The sequence below is a fragment of the Meriones unguiculatus genome, chromosome 2 (assembly GCF_030254825.1).
Source record: "Meriones unguiculatus strain TT.TT164.6M chromosome 2, Bangor_MerUng_6.1, whole genome shotgun sequence".
Lineage (NCBI taxonomy): Eukaryota > Metazoa > Chordata > Mammalia > Rodentia > Muridae > Meriones > Meriones unguiculatus.
In genome coordinates this window covers 131,715,438-131,735,138 of record NC_083350.1, presented here as the reverse complement: position 1 = coordinate 131,735,138, position 19,701 = coordinate 131,715,438, and the positions used below count along the sequence as shown (strand labels likewise).

The window sequence follows — 19,701 nt, the reverse complement described above, 5'->3', positions numbered from 1 at the left end:
CATGTTGGGAGTCCTGTTCACACACTAAACTTTCTAGTTACAGCAAAGCTCTGCAGACTTCTTCTCGAAAAGAACATGCAGTGTGTGCTGATTAGTGCTTTGAAGGCTGTAGGATACTTGTTACCTCACCTCAGGTTCTTAGTATCCACCCATAGACAGTCTAGAAGTGAATGAGTTTGGCTGTGCTACAAAGCTGTCTTACAGAATCAGGCAGCAGGTAAGATTGCCTCAGGCACCAGTTGCATGCCAATACCCAAAACAAACATACCACTCACACACGAGCCTCAGACACGAAGCTCTGAGCATCAGAGTTGGAATCACTTATAAATAAACCGGCTTCCAAAATCAGGGTACATCACAGGGTACTAACAACGGCTTTCTAACTCCTTGCTGTTTGTGAGTACTTTTCAGTACTATAAAGCCAATGACTGACATAGTAAAGATTATTTCCTTGTTTTTACTTAACACACACACAGAAAAGGAATAATCTACAGTGCCCACCGCGTGCGCAGAAACCCACATGAACAGTGGGCACAGCCTGACTGGTACATTACAAATAATGATCTTAGTCTGAACCCAGTGAAGTCAAGGTCAGATACTGACTAAACAAACATATGTAAATTAGAGTCAGTATTTGCAATGACGCTCATGTGCCTTACCTCATTTATACTAACTTCTGCCTCTACATACTGTAGGCCTTTCTGGATGATAGAGATCAGTGCAGCTGGAGGGACCAGGGCGCCATTTATATTGGACTGACTTATATGGCTTTCTATACCAAAGGTAAATGCGGAATGAGAAAATCCTAAAAGAAAAAGAAAAGGCATGAGAACTTCTTTTCCTAGTAACAGCACATTAAATTAAAAAACAGGAAAAACTTTGTAATCTTTTATAATTATATACCATCACTTGAAACTGTAAATGGTCAGCTAAAGCAAACTGATATTAAATAAAATAAGTATTAACTGAGAAACAGTCAGCATTACAGTACAGAAACATGTACTTCTAGTAATGATCTGGTTTCTGCTGGTTGTATGGCATCAGTTTTTCTAAACAGCAGTAACACAACTGTCCTCAAGAATATGCAAATGCAAAACACTGAGAAGCATTGGGAAACAACACATCTTAACTGCCTCATGGGACAAACTGGTCAAGATTTATGCGACAGGTCACATTTAGACACAAACTATCAAACACCTTTATGGCTTTAAAAAAAAGAAATAAAATGCAAACTACAGAAAATACATAATGATAGCAGCCTGGGGACTGGAGATGCACCCTAGGGTGCAGCAGTGGTGCACACCTGTACTGCCAGCACTCAGAAGGTAGAGGCTGGAAGGTTGGAGTTCAAGGTTATCTTTGGCTACACAGAGACCAACCTGGGGTGTATGTGACTGTTTCGAAAGAAAATAAAAAGCCAAATGGTAACACTTAATAAAATATATTAATTTTATCATTTAGTAATAACTCACCTAAACAAACTCTTGTTTTGCTTTGTTTTGAGACGGTTTCTCTGTGAAGCCCTGACTGTCACGGAACTAGCTCTGCAGCCCAGACAGGCCTCAAACATCTGCCTCTGCCTCCTGAGTGCTGGGAGTTAAGGCATGTGCCTCCACCACCTAGCTCTAAACAAACTCTTAAGGAATAAAAACAAAAACAAAACAAACAAACAAACAAAAAAACCACAGAAGGAAAACCTAGTTTCTAGATCTCCGATAAGGAGGTGGACAAGGAGGTGGAGAGGCAGAGGCCAGAGGCAGGGTACACAACATATCCCAGTATAGGCAGGGGCTGGCTACACAGATCACCTCAGAAAATTAAATAAGTAAAAGAAGTATTTAAAAGCATGAGGCTCACATAACCAATCTCTTTACCTTAGCTTCACATTTTTATGAAAGTCTAGTCCAAATAGCAAAGGGAAGTTCCAGGAACAAACATGGTGGTTTCTCTCTTTAGTGAAATCTCATCACAGTTAACTAAGATTTAAACCTTTGTACAATTCTAAACAGCACATGGCTGGGAAAGGCTCACGGTAGCCAATGTACCTGGCTGTGTTCTTAAAGCTCCTACTTCTACTTTAATGGCCCACAGTGGGAGGGAAGAGACAGGCATTTCTCTAAGACCTCATGGTTTTAACCTCATGAATTCACCCACAGACTAGCTGGTGATTAAGCTCACTTAAAAGTTTTGTGTTTAATCTGAGGTCACGAAGATGACAGAGGCAAGTGTTGCGGTGAGACTGGGGAGAAAGACAGCATTCTGAAGCATTATCTTTTAGAAATTCCAAGCTCCTGAATCTGGTAGGTTCCAGACACCAGCACAGGCTAAATGCGGGAAGCATTAGGAAAAATGATTGGGGGTGAAGAATGACATTGGAGATTCTTGAGTGAATAATAAACTGAAAATCAGGTGGTGGCAACCACTTGGGAAGACTGTGAAACAGAAGATAATATTATGGAAAGCACTGTGTGCTAAGTTACATTGTGTGGAGAATTACGGCTGGAAAGCAGTCACAGGATACAGTAAGAACTCAAATCCATTCTGCATCCCCCCTCTCTTGAAAAGTCAAAATATGGCAGCAAAATTACACTTCCAGCCAGAGACCAGCAGTCCATGACTGCTCAGCTATTCCCCAGGGGCAGAGAAAAAGAAACAGGTACTACATGAAACACTGGGACATTTCACTAGCCTTACCACCAGGATTGGGAAGGTGAGCATATTCATTAACAATTATAAACTGAGTAAATGTGGTTTTTCTACATTCTCCTCAAATACAATATTACGCACAGCTATTAGATTACAGGCCCTATCCAATTTTCTTCCAGTTTAAGCTTAATGTTTTGCCCAAGAACACAAGTGTTTGCAGTAGCAGGCAGAACCATACTTTGAACAGGAAAGCTGAGCACAGTTAGGGTTTGTTCTGCCAGACCTGCAGAAAGGCATCTCAAACTACTGCAAATGTGCTGAGTGACCTCAAACAGCAAGGGGACGACCAGCATCAGCAGCAGGCTGGCTCTCCTCCCCATCCCGCTGCCCTTACCAAAGACCTACGTGCACACATCTGACTAGGCACTGAAGTGCAGTTGCTTGTATTCACATACACAAGGCTGCTCACTGTTGGTCTGTTCAAAGCTACTCTTCTTTCCCTGCTGGAAACTTGTTTCCTTCGCAATGTCCAGTCCCATTTCATGACACTACAAGGTCAGTTATACTAACTCCCACTTCCCCTTTGGCCTATTCAAGCACCATCAGGTCAAAGCACCCTACCTCCAAAACACTTAAGCCTCTCTCTTTGCACCTGTCCTTGTCATCTAGAATCAAGTCTCCCTCAATTTCTGCTTGGGCTGTTCCTGCCTTAAGTCCGTCCCTCCCTCCCTTCAGTTAGCTGACTACTCATCAACTTAAAACTAACAGTACCACAAAACAAACCCTCTTGGTAATCCCCTCAGTACTATGACATAGACACAGCCATTTCTGGAACTTCGTCACACCTTTTTCTCCCTTCATCCTCGCCTAACTCCTTAGGGCAGCCCTGTCCCCAGGGCACACACTAATGGCAGCTGGCGGCTTCACCATTTTCCACCACTCCATGCCCGTGAGCCTCACAGGCTTCTTTGTCCTCATTTGAACGGAACTGTCATCTCACTCTCCTGGCCTAATCAGTTTCTCCGGTGGTCTTAGAAGTTACATATGAATGGTGAACACCAAACCAAACAGTCACACTGACTGCTTGATGTGGCAACCAAAGAAGCAGCTTCAACACAGCAATCCTTTACCTCTGGGAAACTAGTAAGCTGCCTGTGTAATCATCTGTTAAATCAGAATGCTATTCCACCACAACGCATTTTGGCAAATGTAAAAATCTGTCGCTTTAGAAAAGCCATAGTCTTGTTAAAAAACAACTAAAGTTTGAACCAGGTTTACACTCCCCTTAAGTTCCCATTTATTTGAAGAAAATGCTGACTCAACTTTAGAATTACACAGGAGCAAAGGGGATTGCTTAAATCTGCAAACTGTTGAAATCTGGCTGATTAAAAACAGCACTCTTTTCACAAGTAAACGTGAGTCTGACGTAAGTAGCACCTCGATAATGCATGTAGGGTAAGTACAAGTGAGTGCAGTGTGAGGCAGAGGAGCCCTGAAGAGGTCTGAGGTAGAAACCAGGAAGTCACATGCCAGCTGGTCATAGGGACAGTGGCAGGATGTGGATGCGCTCTATGCGTGCCTCAGTTACACAGTGAATCACAAAATTCCTGTTTTTCCCCACTGCTTGTATAAGCAAGTGTTTTCCAGGGAAGAGCTGGACTTTAAAAGGAGAATGAGTCCTCCAGAGTCTGGTAACTCTACTTTGCAAACACAAAAAGACATGAATTTTAAAAGCAAAACAAAACAAAACAAAGGTTCTTGAATATCATGGCTAGGGAATAGGGCACTTGGATAAGCAACCTACTTCTCCCCACCTTAAGGTAACAGCAGTGTCCTAATAGGGAAATGAAGCTGATTTATTTAAATTCCTGTTTAAGCTTCAGATAAGTAATGCTCAGAAACTGCCATTAATTTACACTACCCACATTCCTTTTGCTGTGCCTTCTAGACCCAGCTTTTAGAAAAGAAAAAATGTAAAGGTGTAACAGTGTGTTCAATCCTGCAGAGCTACAAACCGACAATACTCACACACTAGACACAACGTTCTATGCCCTAAATCTTGCTTTTGAAACTTAAATCCAGGACTGGGGAGTAAGCTTTTTTTCTAGAGAACCTGCACACCAGGGTCTGGCTTGTTTGATCCCCAGCATTCTCTACACCCTCAAACAGGCAATATATAGATTAGATAGACAGATAGATAGATAAGACAGACATAGACAGATGATAGCTAGCTAGCTAGCTAGCTAGCTAGATGATAGCTAGAGAGAGGGGGGAGAGAGAGAGAGAGAGAGAGAGAGAGAGAGAGAGAGATAGATAGATAGATAGATAGATAGATCTGAAAAAAATCTACTAACTACTTTAGAGTTCATATGGACATTAGACCCTTTTAACTATTTAACCAGGATCACAACATTGAGACCAGGAATTATTCATGACTCAGCCCGACACCTGGGCTTTGACAATGTTCACTGCTATGAAGATTCTTACCTTGAGTGTCTGTGTGTGTGTGTGGCTTTTGTAATACATTAAGTTCGTTCTCCTCCTTAGTAAAGTTTTCCTAAAAGATGTGTGTGTCTGTGTGCACGCTCATGCTTTTGTGTGTGCGTGGGGAGGATTTAAAAGATACCATTATGCCATTCGATATTCCTCTATTGAGAATTCTCTGTTTAGCTCTGTTCCCCATTTTTTAATTGGATTACTTGGTTTGCTGCTTTTCAGCTTCTTTAGTTCTTTATATATACTGGATATGAGTCCTCTGTCAGATAAAGGGCTGGCAATCTGTAGGCAGTTGCTTTGTTTTGATGACGGTGTCCTTTGCTTTACAGAAGCTTTTTAGTTTCATGAGGTCCCATTTTTTGATTGTTGCTCTTACAGCCTGTGCTGTTGGTGTTCTGTTCAGGAAGTTTTCTCCTGTACCAATGAGTTCTAGGGTATTCCCCACTTTTTTTTCTAGCCAATTTAATGTGTCTGGTTTTATGTTGAGGTCTTTGATCCACTTGCACTTCAGTTTTGTGCAGGGTGATAAGTATGGGTCTATTTTCATTTTTCTACATGTACACATCCAGTTGGACCTGCACCATTTGTTGAAGATGCTATCTTTTTTCCATTGTATGGTTTTGGCATCTTTGTCAAAGATCTATGGGTTTATTTCTGGGTCCTCTGATCGGTTCCATTGATCCACCATTCTGTTTCTATGCCAGTACCATGCAGTTTTTAAAACTGTTGCTCTATAGTACAACTTAAGATCAGGGATGGAGATACCCCCAGAAGATCTTTTATTGTGAGGATGGACATCAGAAGAAGAAGAAAACAGGAAACAACCTAGGAACCTACCACAGAGAGCCTCTGAAAGCCTCTGCCCTGCAGACTATCAAAGCAGATGCTGAGCCTGATGGCCAACTGTCGGGCAGAGTGAATGGAATTTTATGTAGGAAGTGGGAAATAATAAGATCTGGAGAGGACAGGAAATCCACAAGGAGAGCAACAGAACAAGAAAATTTGAACACAGGGAACTTCCCAGAGACTCATACTCCAACCAAGGACTATGCATGGAGATAACCTAGAACCCCTTCACAGATGTAGCCCATGGCAGTTCAGTGTCCAAGTGGGTTACCTAGTAATGGGAAGAGGGACTGCCTCTGACATAATCTGATTGGCCTGCTCTTTGATCACCTCCCCCTGAGGGGGGAGCAGCCTTACCAGGCCACAGAAGAGGACAATGCAGCCACTTTTGATGAGAACTAATAGACTAAGATCAGAAAGAAGGAGAGGAGGACCTCCCCTATCAGTGGACTTGGGGAGGGGCATGCATGCAGAAAGGGTAGAGAGGGTGGGATTGGGAGGGGAGGAGGGAGGGACTTATGGGGGGATACAAAATGAATAAAGTGTAATTAATAAAAAAAAAAAAAAGATGGCTAGAGTCACAAAAGCAATCTACAAGCTTCAAAGCAGTCAATCCCCATCAAAACTTCAATGGCTACTCTTCACATAAAAAAAAAAAAAGATATCATTATGACCATCATACTGTTTTCCAAAAAACTATGTAAATACATACATATATATATATGTATATGCAATGTGTGTATATATATATATATACATTGCCACTAGCAATGTATATATACCTCTTTATACTTTTGTTAAAAATTACTCTGGCAACTATTCCAATGGACTTCATTATCTCTAGAAATGAGAAATATAAACTTATTTCATACAAAGCGGTCGTTCCACTTACAAAATAAGAAAAACTGATTTGAAAGTATAAACGTCCTTTAATTAGGTCATCCCTAATTTTTAATTTATTATACACTTTATTATAAAGAAACGCAAACTGACTTGCCCTTCTCATTTAAATAAAAAAAAAAGGAAAGTGAAGCTAGCCCCAACCTGAGCTCCCTTCTGTCCTGTTTTTTATGGCTAGTACAGGAAGGGAAGATTATCTATCTAATTACCCTTATATGAGTCAACAGAAACTGTGCTGGCATTTGGTTACTGACATTTTATTAACACTATTGAGGTTAACAGAAAACTGTCAAAGAAGAGAAATAAATGAACTGCACCTGGTGTACAGAAGCTTAACAACATTTTCCAGTTGTGCTTATTGTGATCACATTTTCTAAGTTAGAAAGAGTAACACAGGGTTTGATGTGTGATCTTATAACTAAAACACAGGCCAAGTATTCCAAGTCTGAAATGGCCATATGTTCTTCTGACTTCAGATTCTGAAACATCTGCCTAGTTAAAATGAGACTGTTTTCCTGGGGATGATACCCATGTGACAACAAATGGTATACATCACCTGTTACAGAAAATCTGGAGGTATTCTTGTAACATTATAGTGTGCCTGCATTTTAACATGATATCAGATGAGGAATCTTGTATTGCATTAAATTAGTTATTACATGATATTAGATTCGGAAACATTTTGGATTTCAAATTTTTGGCCACTTTCTATATCATTTTGATAAGACTATATCACAAAAATGGTAAGGTGCTAGGCCTCTATCCAGGAGACCTGACACCTTTCGTGTTCTCAATTCTGAAAAACATGGGCTTTCTTCCTTTCCAGCATCATAATCTAGTGGTTTCATGGCTTTAGAAGTAGTAAGCACACTTTGATCTTTGTGATTTCTACTTAGTCAATCATAAAAATGCACGTTTTGACTTTTAAGAGCTAAGTTCACCATCAATATGGATGTTACCACATTCTTGTACATGTGCAATGACACGCAAATCTGTGAAGACTTCTCCAACCAAAGGGATCAAAATGAAAATTTATCTCCCCCCCACCCCTCGTTATTAAGACAAGGTTTCTCTGTATAGCCCTGGCAGGTCTTCAACTCAAAGGTCCATCTGCATCTACCTCCCAAGTGCTAGAATTAAAGGCATGTAACACCACTACTCAACTGAAATTTTAAATTCTGGAACAAAGCAGCTAGAAGTACAAATACCAGAAAGTTCACAAGAAATTACCAGAAAATGTATTTAACACCCTTACCTAACAAACAAAATCAAATGTGGATGGCGGGGGTAAGAAAGATTCAAACCAGTTTAGCTATAGTGAATACTATGTCGGGTTCAATTACACAACTCACCATGGACCCCTGAGTACCTACTACACAGGCTGCCAGGTAAGTCAGGGCAAACAAAGACATACCCTGGGGCAAACACTAACTTGAGGAGGAACACTGGTTCGAGTTACTCCTTACTTTTGTGTAACAAATACTTAGAATTTTTAAGTTACCTCAAAAGGACAAAAAAACTTTTCCTAAGAGGTATTTGTACATTGGGTTGGCTTCCTAAAAATGCTGAATGCTGGGTTCTTCAGCAAGTTTCTTATTACGAACTTAACTGAGAAAAAATTGAGAAGCACAAGTTGCAATACTTAATAAAAGCCCAATGATAAATAATATTTTTGTCTTCATCTTGGCCTGTGAGAGACAGTCAATTTGGAAAGTCAAGGCCAACTGAATATTTAAAGCTTTCACAACACCATCTCTTTTCAGCAAGCAAACCCGCCTCCGAAGTTAGTCATCTGGAGGCTCATGACTAAAATAGCTTCATTCTATCTAGATATGGGTACCACAATCTAGTCAACATTAATCACAGTATTCAAGGAACAGACATTACAAGTTCTCACTGAAAAATGTTACTTCTAAACCAACTATTTATCAAAACACAACCAAAGCTTTCTAAGGCATTTCTCATCTGAGAGCCACATTGAGACCCTTCACTCTAGCCCAGTCATGTCACGGACTAGTTCTTTAAGCCTCTCGGTCATGCCAGGGCCTCCTTTCTGTCTGTCTCCTTATTTTACAGGGGGATGCAGTCAGGAGTTAGGAAGACTTCTGTGTTGTTAGGCATTTCAAGAGAAACTGTTAAGACACAAGAAAACTTACATCATATTGCTTAATTTAACTGATTGCCACAAGCACCCCTGAAGTCAAGTGAACCACACGGTTCCAGAGAGGACTACAAATATAACCAAGACTGAGCTTTCTGAACACAAGCTAAGTGCTCAGATCTAGGGCAAGTGGAGTCTGCTGTGGCTGGGGTAACTAGGTTCCAGATCCTTGTGTTGAGTTCACAGAGCTGTAACATCCTTCAACTCTACTGTCTTCTCCATCTGGAAGAATTTTAAAAGCAGTGTCTGGTGACAACTTATATACCAAAGCACCCCTCACTGCTCGTTTGACCTTTGTCTGCACGCTCAGTACTGTCTGTGATGGTTCTCAGAAGACAGCTCGCTCCACATGGCTCAGTATGTATATCTTTCGGGCTGTTCACTCTAAACTCACGTTATTAATTATAAGTTTTCTTTCAGGACATTGTGAACATGCTTGTACCCATGACATGCACTTTCTTCTTTCTCTTTTCTAAAAAGCACAACGATTCTAAGTTTTATTTGTTGTTGTTGTTGTTATCATTATTATTTTTGGTGGGGTGTGTGTAGAGGTGGAGAACGTCATGGACTTTGGTCTCTCTTTACACTGTTATATGGGTTCCAGGGGTCAAAATCAGGTCTTCGGGCTTCAAAGCAAGGGTCTTTACAGGTACTCGGCCATCTTGCCAGCCATTCCTGTTCATTTTTAACTATTCTATGACTGACACAAAGCACGGACCTTTAAACTTTGTCCTAAGTAACTTGGGTTGCCTGCTGCTTACCAGGTGATTCTAATGCAAGCAGCCAAAGACAATACCAGACACAAGCCCTGAGTCAGGAGGTATGATTGCATTTATGGCAAGGTGCACTGCCAGAACACAAATATCCTCAGTTAAAACATCATCAAGTAAACCAATTTCTCCTGTCATGATGTTACAATATTTACGAAGATTCTCTTTTCACTTTTATACATGTTATTTACTGATTTTTCAATACCAGTACAATGATAGTATAATGCTAAAACATAACCTCACTTAGTATTACAATGGACGCTAATTAAATAAACACTAGTTATATAAACTAAGATGATCTGAGCTGATTATTCAGGGTCTTTAAAAATGCAATTGCTGCCTTAGTTTTTCTGTTTTGGTGGGTTAAGGTCTTATATATCTGTATCTGGATTGACACTAACTCTGAACCTACGCCTCCTAAGCACCGGGCCATGGAGAGGTACCATCATGCCTGCTCTCTGGCTTTACCTTCACTGTAAGCTACACCACCCAATGTGTTCACATTTTCACTGAGAACACAGGTAACTTTATGAGGCTTTTAATATTTAATCATTGGATATTTTTTCAGAAATTAAACAGATTGGTATTTCACTACCTCCTCCCTTTTCCAATTATTTTCTTGTTAGGAGTATAAGCAGCAGTTTGTAGAACTGTTTGGACAGGAGAATCTGAGCAAGCAGGAGCACTGTAAGGCACCCGCCTGCCTCACCTGGGCAATGGATGAATCACAGGTGCTCTGAGGTGCCTGGCTGTTTCTGATGTCCTCAAACAGTAATGTCAGTATAAATAGTTGCCTTTCTAGCACATCAAAGGAGACCTCATAACAAATCCTCATCCTTTGCACTGCTTTCTCCCTGCTTGTCCAAAAGCTTCAAAGCTGGGGTTTGACATTTAAGAAGAGAAAGCAACTGTGTCCACACAACAAACCCTTTCCATGTGGGGCAAAGTGTCACATAATAACTTGTAAACACTTTCACAGGCTATACTCAGTAGAGTCATGAAGCTACTATTTTCTTACTTTTATTAATCATCTTAAACAGTCCCTGGACACCTCCTATTGGATCTGCCTTCCCTATCAGTAGAAACAAATTCTAAATCTTCTCAACAGATTATTCTCTGTTGGGTGGTTACTCTGGGCTCAGAGCTCTCTCTCCCTCCCTGTGGTTGCTCCTCTCCCTCTTTCACTGCTCCCTCCCTGTGTATTAAGTCTCAGTCTCTCCCACCCCCCACGGTGGTTGGTTATTCCTGTCCTTTTTTTCCTGTCTGTTTGCCAAAGTGGTAGATCACTACAGTCTCTCTCTTCTTCTCCCCATGGTTGGTTACTCTAGTCACTGAGCTCCCTTTCCTGCCCTCCTCTTTCTGATCAGACATCATCTTCCCAGCTAGAGGAATAGTGGTATTTACATCTTTTGCCTGTTCCAGCAACATTTTTACTTGCGGTATTACTTCTATTTTATGATTAGAGCTCTTTATCTAGAAAACTTTGATGAGCAATAATCTCAATATTAATTGCAAACCATATTCAATGATCTATATTAATAACTGTCCCAATATATCAATCATAATTCAGATCAGAATATATTTAATAAATTGGGAATAAAGCTTATGAAAATATTCTGAAAAATAGTTAATATAGCTTTTAAGATTCTTACTTTAAGAAGGAATAACAACTAACTGTGCACATGTAATAATTACCAAGCTGACGAATCTGAGTTCTTACTAGACATATGCAACGTCACTTCGGAACACCTTACTTATTAAAAATGACCCCTGAACATCAAAAGACAAACCGCTGGCTATATCTCTTTGCCCGAGATGATCCCAGCATATTTGAAAGAATCAGAGAGTTAAACCATGCAGGAAAAACAGCTTTAAAGTGGCAGTCCAGGCATTCAGAAACAGACAAAACTCAACAGTTTGGACTGGTACAAATTTCCAATGCATAAAGGTTATTTCGGGAACAGCACAAGAACTTGAGGCCTGCTACTTTGCAGAAGTACTCACCTGACTCTTGCAAGTACCTGTACACCAAGAAGTTGACCTCATCGCTGCTTATGCTCATCTTTATTCCCACTTAAACCATGAGGCCACAACACAGGACAGAACCCTAAAACAAAGCAGAGTTAATTATTTCTCAGTAAGAATGTACTAAAACAAAATGTAAACAATGTTGTAAAACACATTTGATTTTATTAAATGATGTGAAACAAAGGTTCTTATTGCTTTGCAGTATTACCACAATTGCCTTCCAAAGGTAGCAAAATGATGTACACAATCAAAACATAGCTAGTGCTATTTTTCTATGGATAACATCTTGTCAAAAAGGACTCACAAAGGCCTTCAACACTTCAAGTAATAAAACTTACTTCCTTTAATCTCCTTAACCAGAAAAGAAAAAAAAAACAAAAACAAAAACAAAATTTGAGACTCTAGGTGTAAGATTATTGGAAAAAGGCACAACTTAAAAGCAGAAAAAGCAAGGAGGAGCTTCAGTCCTCTCCTCTAGCTCTGTCTGATCTCTCCATGCCTTGCTCCCTACAACTCAGAATCTCACAATACAGTGCTCAAGTCTGCATACGTATATAATACAAGATCTGGACATGTACAAAACTAGGAGGCTAGAACATAGTTCTTACAATGCCACAATCTCTTACTGAATAGGGCAGTGTAGGAAAAGAGACATGCTAAAATATGACTTAAGTATATATAAGCATAAATCAACTCTCACAATTTGAAAAGAGGTCACAAAACTTCTCTTAAATGCCAGACAGTAAATATTTGAGGTTCTGCCAGCCATACAGTCTGTCACAGCTACTCAGTGTTACCATGTGGTGTAAAACAGTAAATGAAAACAAATGAATGTGGCTGGGCTCCAATAAAACTTTATTTGTAGACACTGCAACTTACATTTCACAGTAATTGTTGTGTACTAAATATTAGTCTTCTTTTCCCCTGAAGCACATTTTTAAAAATGAAAAGCAAAACAAAATTGGAAGAAAAAAAAGGATTCTCTGCTTTTGGTCCTTTTGAGAGAGGTGATGGGCTGGCAGGGTTTGACATATTGTACACTGATCAGATTTAAAAATATAAGTTGACATCTACTTAGAATAAAGGTGCATTTAACATATGGCTTGTGTTAACTGTCCTGCAACATCTTTTGTATATGCACAGCTGTTGCCTACCACACTTGGCTGACGTGGATGTGAAGGTAAAAGACAATGCTGGCAGACATGGTCCAGAGGAACTGCACCACGGCTGCCGTGATTCACAGAGAGCAGTGCCGATGGCCTGCTCTTCTGGTGAGGAAAATTAGAAATGAGATGGCTCAGAGGTTAAGAGCACTGACTGTTCTTCCAAAGGTCTGAGTTCAATTCCCAGCAACCACAGGGTGACTCAGAACCATCTATGATGAGATCTGGTGCCCTCTTCTGGTTTGCGCCTGTACACATGTAGGCAAAATAATGTATACATAATGAATAAATAAATCTTAAAAAAAGAAAGTGCAGGCTTAAAAAAGAAAAACAAAAACAAACAAACCAGCACCGAAAAGGCTGCTGCAGCACGGTCTGACCAACTTCCTCTACTTGCTCAGGAGTGAACTTGCTGAGGGGTGCTAGGAATGACAACAGGCCTGAGACTTGACAAACATAGGAAGCTACAGCCACACCTCACAACCTTCCTGGTTTGTGGAGGAAAGTCAGTTATTTCTTTACAATTTGGACAACATGGAGTGCACACAAGTTAGGGATAAGCAGACAAGAGATGTAAAATATGGCTGGCTCACAAGTGCCATCCTTAGGATAGTGAGGAGGATCTAATCTTTTAATTCAAATCTTTTGAGTATAGTTAATTACCTTTATTTCTATGACATAACACACTTCTTCCTATTAGTTTAAAAACAAGGAGAACAAAGGCAGGGCATGGGGGAGGGGTTCCATTTACAGAGACTTGCCAGACAATAGGTAAAGGGCCTGGTTAAATATATGTTCATCTTCCTTCTTCAGTATTATATTCCTCACTTCAATATGAGGCTGGCTTATGAGAAAACCATTCCTATGGACAGGGCTATGTACTCACAAAGGAATATTCAAAAACTAACCTCTGATGACTACCAGCAGTGCAGGACAGAGTCGATAAATGAGACCAGTAGGAAAACCTCAGCACTAGGTGGTCACATTCTACTACAAGCCTTGACCCATGTTACTAACCTGCATGAGCAGCGGGGGCCATCACAACGGCTTATCCACAATGCTATCTTACCAAATGGCATCAATCATACTCTCAAAGGCAACCAGAATATGATACACATATAGAGACAATGCAGTCCCCACTGAGCTAGGGCTCAGAAATACACAGCATGTTCAACTAGCACAATCCTGAGTGGGAGGCAAGCTCTGAAACCCATGAGCCATCATCATTCATCTATGGTCAAGCTGCTCACTAGGACCACATGAATGCCAATCTGACTTTGTGAAGCCAAGATACACTGTGGCAACAGCATCTCTTTAACAAGGTGGGCTTATTATACCTCTTAACCCTAAACATACCTTTAAATGGCATAGAATATTTATTATTTTAAGACTAAATAAAAAGATCTTAATGTGATTCGACTAGCTCAGGAGGAAACTCCCTGAATGAAATATATGTTCCAGGTTGTTTAACAACTAATCAAAAGTAAATTTAAACCCCAGTTTAACAAAATCAAATCATTTTTTCCCTCAAGGTTTGGAATTTTGAACTCACAGAGATTCACCTGCCTCTGCCTGATGAGCCCTGGGATTAAAGGTGTGACCCATCATATACCATGCCTGGTAAATCAATTAAATTCTTAAAGCATCAATAGGTGCAATACACTTACTTTTTTTGCATTTATCAACACTACGGTTTCTATACATACGATGTATGGACAGCTGCTGGGAATCTATTTAATTAAAAAGAACTCCCAGGTTGGGGAGGTGTTCAATCAATGGTCAAGATCACTGGCTACAAAAGCAGGAGGAGGAATGGAGTAAAGTCTCAGTACATAAAATCTGGAAATTATAGCATGAGTTTCCAACTCCAGCATTCTTACATAAGATGGAAAGCAGAGATAGGAGCATCTTGTGAGCTGACAGCAGGCACAACAAGGTGAGAGGTGGTGACTGATCTTCTCCATCCACACCATGAAACACTTCGCACAGGTACAGAAGTGCCACCTGGGCAGATTGCTTTTTTTAATAAAGTTAGTTGTTGTTGCTGTTGTTTTAAGATTTATTTATTTGTTATGTATACAGTGTTTGCCTGCATGCTGTAAGAGGGCACCAGATCTCATTATAGATGGTTGTAAGCCACAATGTGGTTGCTGAGGCTTGAACTCGGGATCTTTGGAAGAGCAGCCAGTGTTCTTAACCTCTGAGCCATCTTTCCAACTCCTGGGTAGATTTTTTAAAAAGAAGAAACCTGCTTCCTGAACTAAGGATAAATGCTGTTTACATTGCATTTTTAAATCCTAAGAAGTAACCTATGAAATTCACACTACAGTGGGAAAAATATCCTTTTAAAATAAAACTCACTGAATCTGCAGCTACATTTTCCCCCCTAGACAGGGTTTCTCTGCATAGCCGTGATGTCCTGGACTCACTTTGTAGACCAGGCTGGCCTCGAACTCACAGAGATCCACCTGCTTCTGCCTCCCTGAAGGCTGGGACTAAAGGTGTGCACCAACACAGCCGGCTCATGTCTATTTTTTTTTTTTTACAAGACACATTTAGTACTTTATAACACTCTAGTACAGACAGCCTATCATATCTTCACATGTAACAGAAGCAAATGCAGGGATCAAAAAGAGTAAAAGCAGAAAAAACAGAAGTCCACCCTCTTTTGACATATGGTCGTCTTCAGTTAAGTCCCCAAGACTACACTTGGCCACATGTTCATTTTACACAAAAGGGCACTTTCTTCTTATAGTTAACTTTTGTGTTGTTTTTAAATAAGACAGTCACCATTATCTTATACTAGAGAACACTAGATTGGACTCACACGTTAGCCATTTAAACGGCCTTAGCAAAGGTGTCTAGTAGTCAATGAGCGTCTACACGTGGAGTAACCTGTCAATTAGCATTAACTATGTTCTCATTGAAAAGACCTGTGATAAATTACTTCCTATGCTGTCTGCAGTTTCCAAAACATACAAAAACAAGTGACTATTTACAGAAATATCTAGAATGGAGAGTGCACAGAACTCCCTTACTATGTATTGAAAACTAAGTCACCTAAAGTTCAAACACGTAGACAGGGGCACTGAAGAGTGAGACACAAAATCTAGTAGACAGAGAGCAGGTCTTATGATACCTTTTCTCAATGATCTAGTGGAAATCAAGTATAGGATTCAAAGTAATCAACTACTTCTCATTGAGAAAGAATGTAAGTCCAGTATGGGAAACAAAACCAGAAAGCCACACTCTTCCAGAGCATGGAAAGCTCATGGGCATAAAAACCTAGATCATCTAAATTAGAACAATCTAATCTATTATTGCAGCTTCAGTCTTACGAAAAAGTAAGAATAGAGAGAAAACCATGCTGGGCCCAACTGTGGGAATGAGATATTTATGAAGGCATTTCTAGAATAAGCAGTTAAGTAAGCGAAACTGAGACTACCAAGCCTAAGTAAGCTGAGCAAGGTGTTTGTATATGGTCCTGGTAGCAAACAGGTGGTCAACAGAGACTAAGTATACAGTGCTTCAACAAAAGAAGAAAACCCTAAAGAAGAAATCAGCATTGACCCTATAGGACAATGAGTGCCTGTTTAAGCTTGGGCTGTTAGTTAGTTACTGTGCTCAGTAACTGACAACACACAGACCTTGAAAAGTGGGGAGACAAGCACTTCGTCCAGGGTTTCAAATGATAAGTTCTCCATGAAGAATTAATTGCATTAATATCTTAACACCAATATGATCTTTAATATCCCAGGTAACAAAGCACCAACCTCATACAGGCCTTAGTTTCCAGAGCTGACCTGGCTACACCCTCACTAGTTTACAGTTCAAAAAACAGTTCGCACACCATAGATAGTTCTTACAAATGAACTAGGCAAAACTGTCACTTCAAAGAAAATACTAATAATTGTTGGCAAAGATTAAACTTAAGCTTTTAAATGAAAACCTTATGATTTTTGGAAACAGTCATAAGTTGCCTTTTTGGTTTTTTGTTTGTTTGTTTGTTTGTTTCTGTTTTTATGACAGGGTTTCACTGTGTAATAACTCTGGCTAACGTGGACTTGATTTGTAGACCAGGCCTCAACCACAAAGATCCACCTGCCTCTGTCTCCCAAGTGCTGGGACTAAAGGTGTCACCATGCCCAGCCCAGTGCTTAATCTTAATGAAGAAAATGGTGAATTTGTTAATGGCTTGGCTATGTTAACACTGTATAACAGGATTGTGGAAAACTTTCCTAACTTAATAAACCTTTTTCAAATGGCCAGCACCACATTTACAAAATTATATAAAAATAGAGACTATTTTAAAAAAGTTGTAGAAATGGCCAGGTGTAGTGGTGTGTATCAGTAATCCAGCACTTGAAAAGGCAGGGCAGGAGAAACTCTGTGGATGTAAGGCCAGCCTTGTCTACACAAGGAGTTCTAGAGAAGCCAGGGCTACAGTGAAATCCATGTGAAGGGGAGGGGGGGAGGGAGGGAAAGAAAGGAGGAAGGGAGGGAGGGAGGGAAAGAGAGGAGGGAGAGAGAAAGAGAGAAAGAAAGGAAGGGAGGAAGGGAGGGAGGGAGGGAGGGAGGGAGGGAGGGAGGGAGGGAGGGAGGGAGGGAGGGAGGGAGGGAAAGGAAAGAAAGAAAGGAAGAAAGAAAGGAGAGGGAGAGAGAAAGAAAGTTTGAGAAAGGCTGGCATATTTTAACATGAAAGAATTATAAAATGGGGCAGAAATCTAAGCAGTCAAGAGCACTGTTCCAGGAAATCCAACACCAAATGGGGGAAGGAACTTGAGAAGATCACATGTTCTGCCCTCTGCAGGGACATACCCACACAATTAAAAAATAAAATAAAATAAAAATACACAAAAGTTTCACTGATATAACTTCGGATCCAGCATCACAGTGAACCCTTAAAAGAACTGTCCATTTGCTGAGATTTAGTCTGGTAATAAAGAAGACTATGAAGTTTATTCCAAAAGTAAATTCTGGCTTTAATTTGGAAACTTTCCTGCTCTCTTTGCACAGCCAGGGCTCCCCATATGTTCCAACTGTAGCAACACATCTTCACACTTGAATTCACAGCAGATGTGAATACCCAGCTGTGCATCATGCCAGAGATTAAAGGATTTGCAAAAACATAAAACAATGTCAATCTAAATACTTTTCTTGGAAAACACAGTATTTGTGTTACTATTTTATATATGGAGTTATGTTAAAATGTGAATTATAAATTTTTACACTTTTAGTATCTGATGCAGTAACCAATACTACATGATCCACATTTAAAAAAAAAAAATGTCTTTACGGTTAATAAACTCTAGTTGTAAGGGGACTGCGGATGCCTTGAAGACTGCTGGCTATAAAACCCCATTCCTTCTTAGCAATACCAATTATCATTTCTCTGTCAAAGTCAGCTGACTGGAGAGAAGGAAAACTGTCTCATTATGCCACAACGGTTTTTCAGAGTTTACCTTGACCTAAATCTTCCAATTATGCTCATGTGGGAATATGCAGTAAGTATTCCCCCCTCAAAAAATGTACTTAATAACAGAATAGATACTAGCTTCAAAACTATACATAAGCACTCAAAAGATACTGTTTTTATTAAACATATGGTTTGTAACTCTAGCCACAAAAAAATTAAAATAAAATTTTTTTCTGAGGCCATAACTGCAGATACCCCCATGATTTAACACTCTTACTGAAAGTGAATGTTTTAAGTCACCATGCTTTTCACAGATATTATATACCTGTCACTGTCCCATGCCAATACATTAAAAATAGACAAGTGAGAGCGCTAGCTCAGCAGTTAAGAGCCCTTCTTGCTCTTACAGAGGGCCAGGGTTCAATTCCAAGCATCTACATAACACCTTACAACCATCCGTAACCGCGTCCAAGGAGAATCTGACACCCTCTTCTGGACTCCCTCAGGCACCACATGCACACAGTGCACACTGTTACACACTATAACGATGCTGTGCCAGGTTGCGCCCCCTGAGAAATGACACCACGCAACAGATCTGATATAAGGAGGCTTATGGAGAAGGGACAGGAGAGCCTGGAAAAAGTATAGAGGCAGCAGTGAGCCACGTAGGCAGCCACACAGTATGAACAGAACCACGAGGAACAGAGAAGTGGGTGGGGCACAAGAAGGACAGAAAGGGAGAAGAAGAGAAAGCGAGGGTGGGGCGCCTTTTATAGGCTGATAACATGTTGTGCCTGATGGTGGCGGCAGGTGATGGTGTGTGGGCAACTGCTAGATCCCTAAAGGTAGGCCAGTAGAATCTCCTTATGCTACCACGCCTATATACCGGGAAAATAAAATAAAATAAAATTGAAACTAGTTGTGGTGGCACATGCTTTTAATCCCAGAAATCAGGTGGCAAAGACAGGCAGAATTTTATGAGTTCAAGACCAGCTTGGTCTACATGGTGAGTTCCAGACCAGCCAGGGCTGTCTCAAACTAATTTGAGACACTGTCATTCATAGACAGACAGACAGACAGTCAGACAGGGAGGTAGGTAGATGAATAAATGAATGAATCAATGAATTAATAGATGATAGATGGCTGATAAATGATAGCTAGACTAGATACAGACAGACAGATTTTAAAATTTGAAAATAAGAACGGGGAAAAGAGAGAAATAGAACAAATCACAATGACATGTTCATGAAAATACCACTGAAAACTATTACTCTA

At 40.2% G+C, this 19,701-nt stretch overlaps 1 protein-coding gene across 6 annotated transcripts in view; it reads right to left on the bottom strand.

Moving 5' to 3' along the window:
- Window positions 1-19,701, bottom strand: part of Tbl1xr1 (TBL1X/Y related 1) — a 146,380-nt gene that overhangs the window by 26,439 nt on the left and 100,240 nt on the right. For all 6 annotated transcript variants that reach the window (XM_060378128.1, XM_021636558.2, XM_021636559.2 and 3 more), the window contains 2 exons: window positions 11,824-11,926; window positions 660-805 (listed from right to left, as the gene is read on the bottom strand). In XM_060378128.1, the coding sequence (XP_060234111.1) occupies window positions 660-805; window positions 11,824-11,881 (204 nt within the window). In that variant the 5' untranslated portion in view covers window positions 11,882-11,926. The remainder of the gene's footprint in view (window positions 1-659; window positions 806-11,823; window positions 11,927-19,701) is intronic.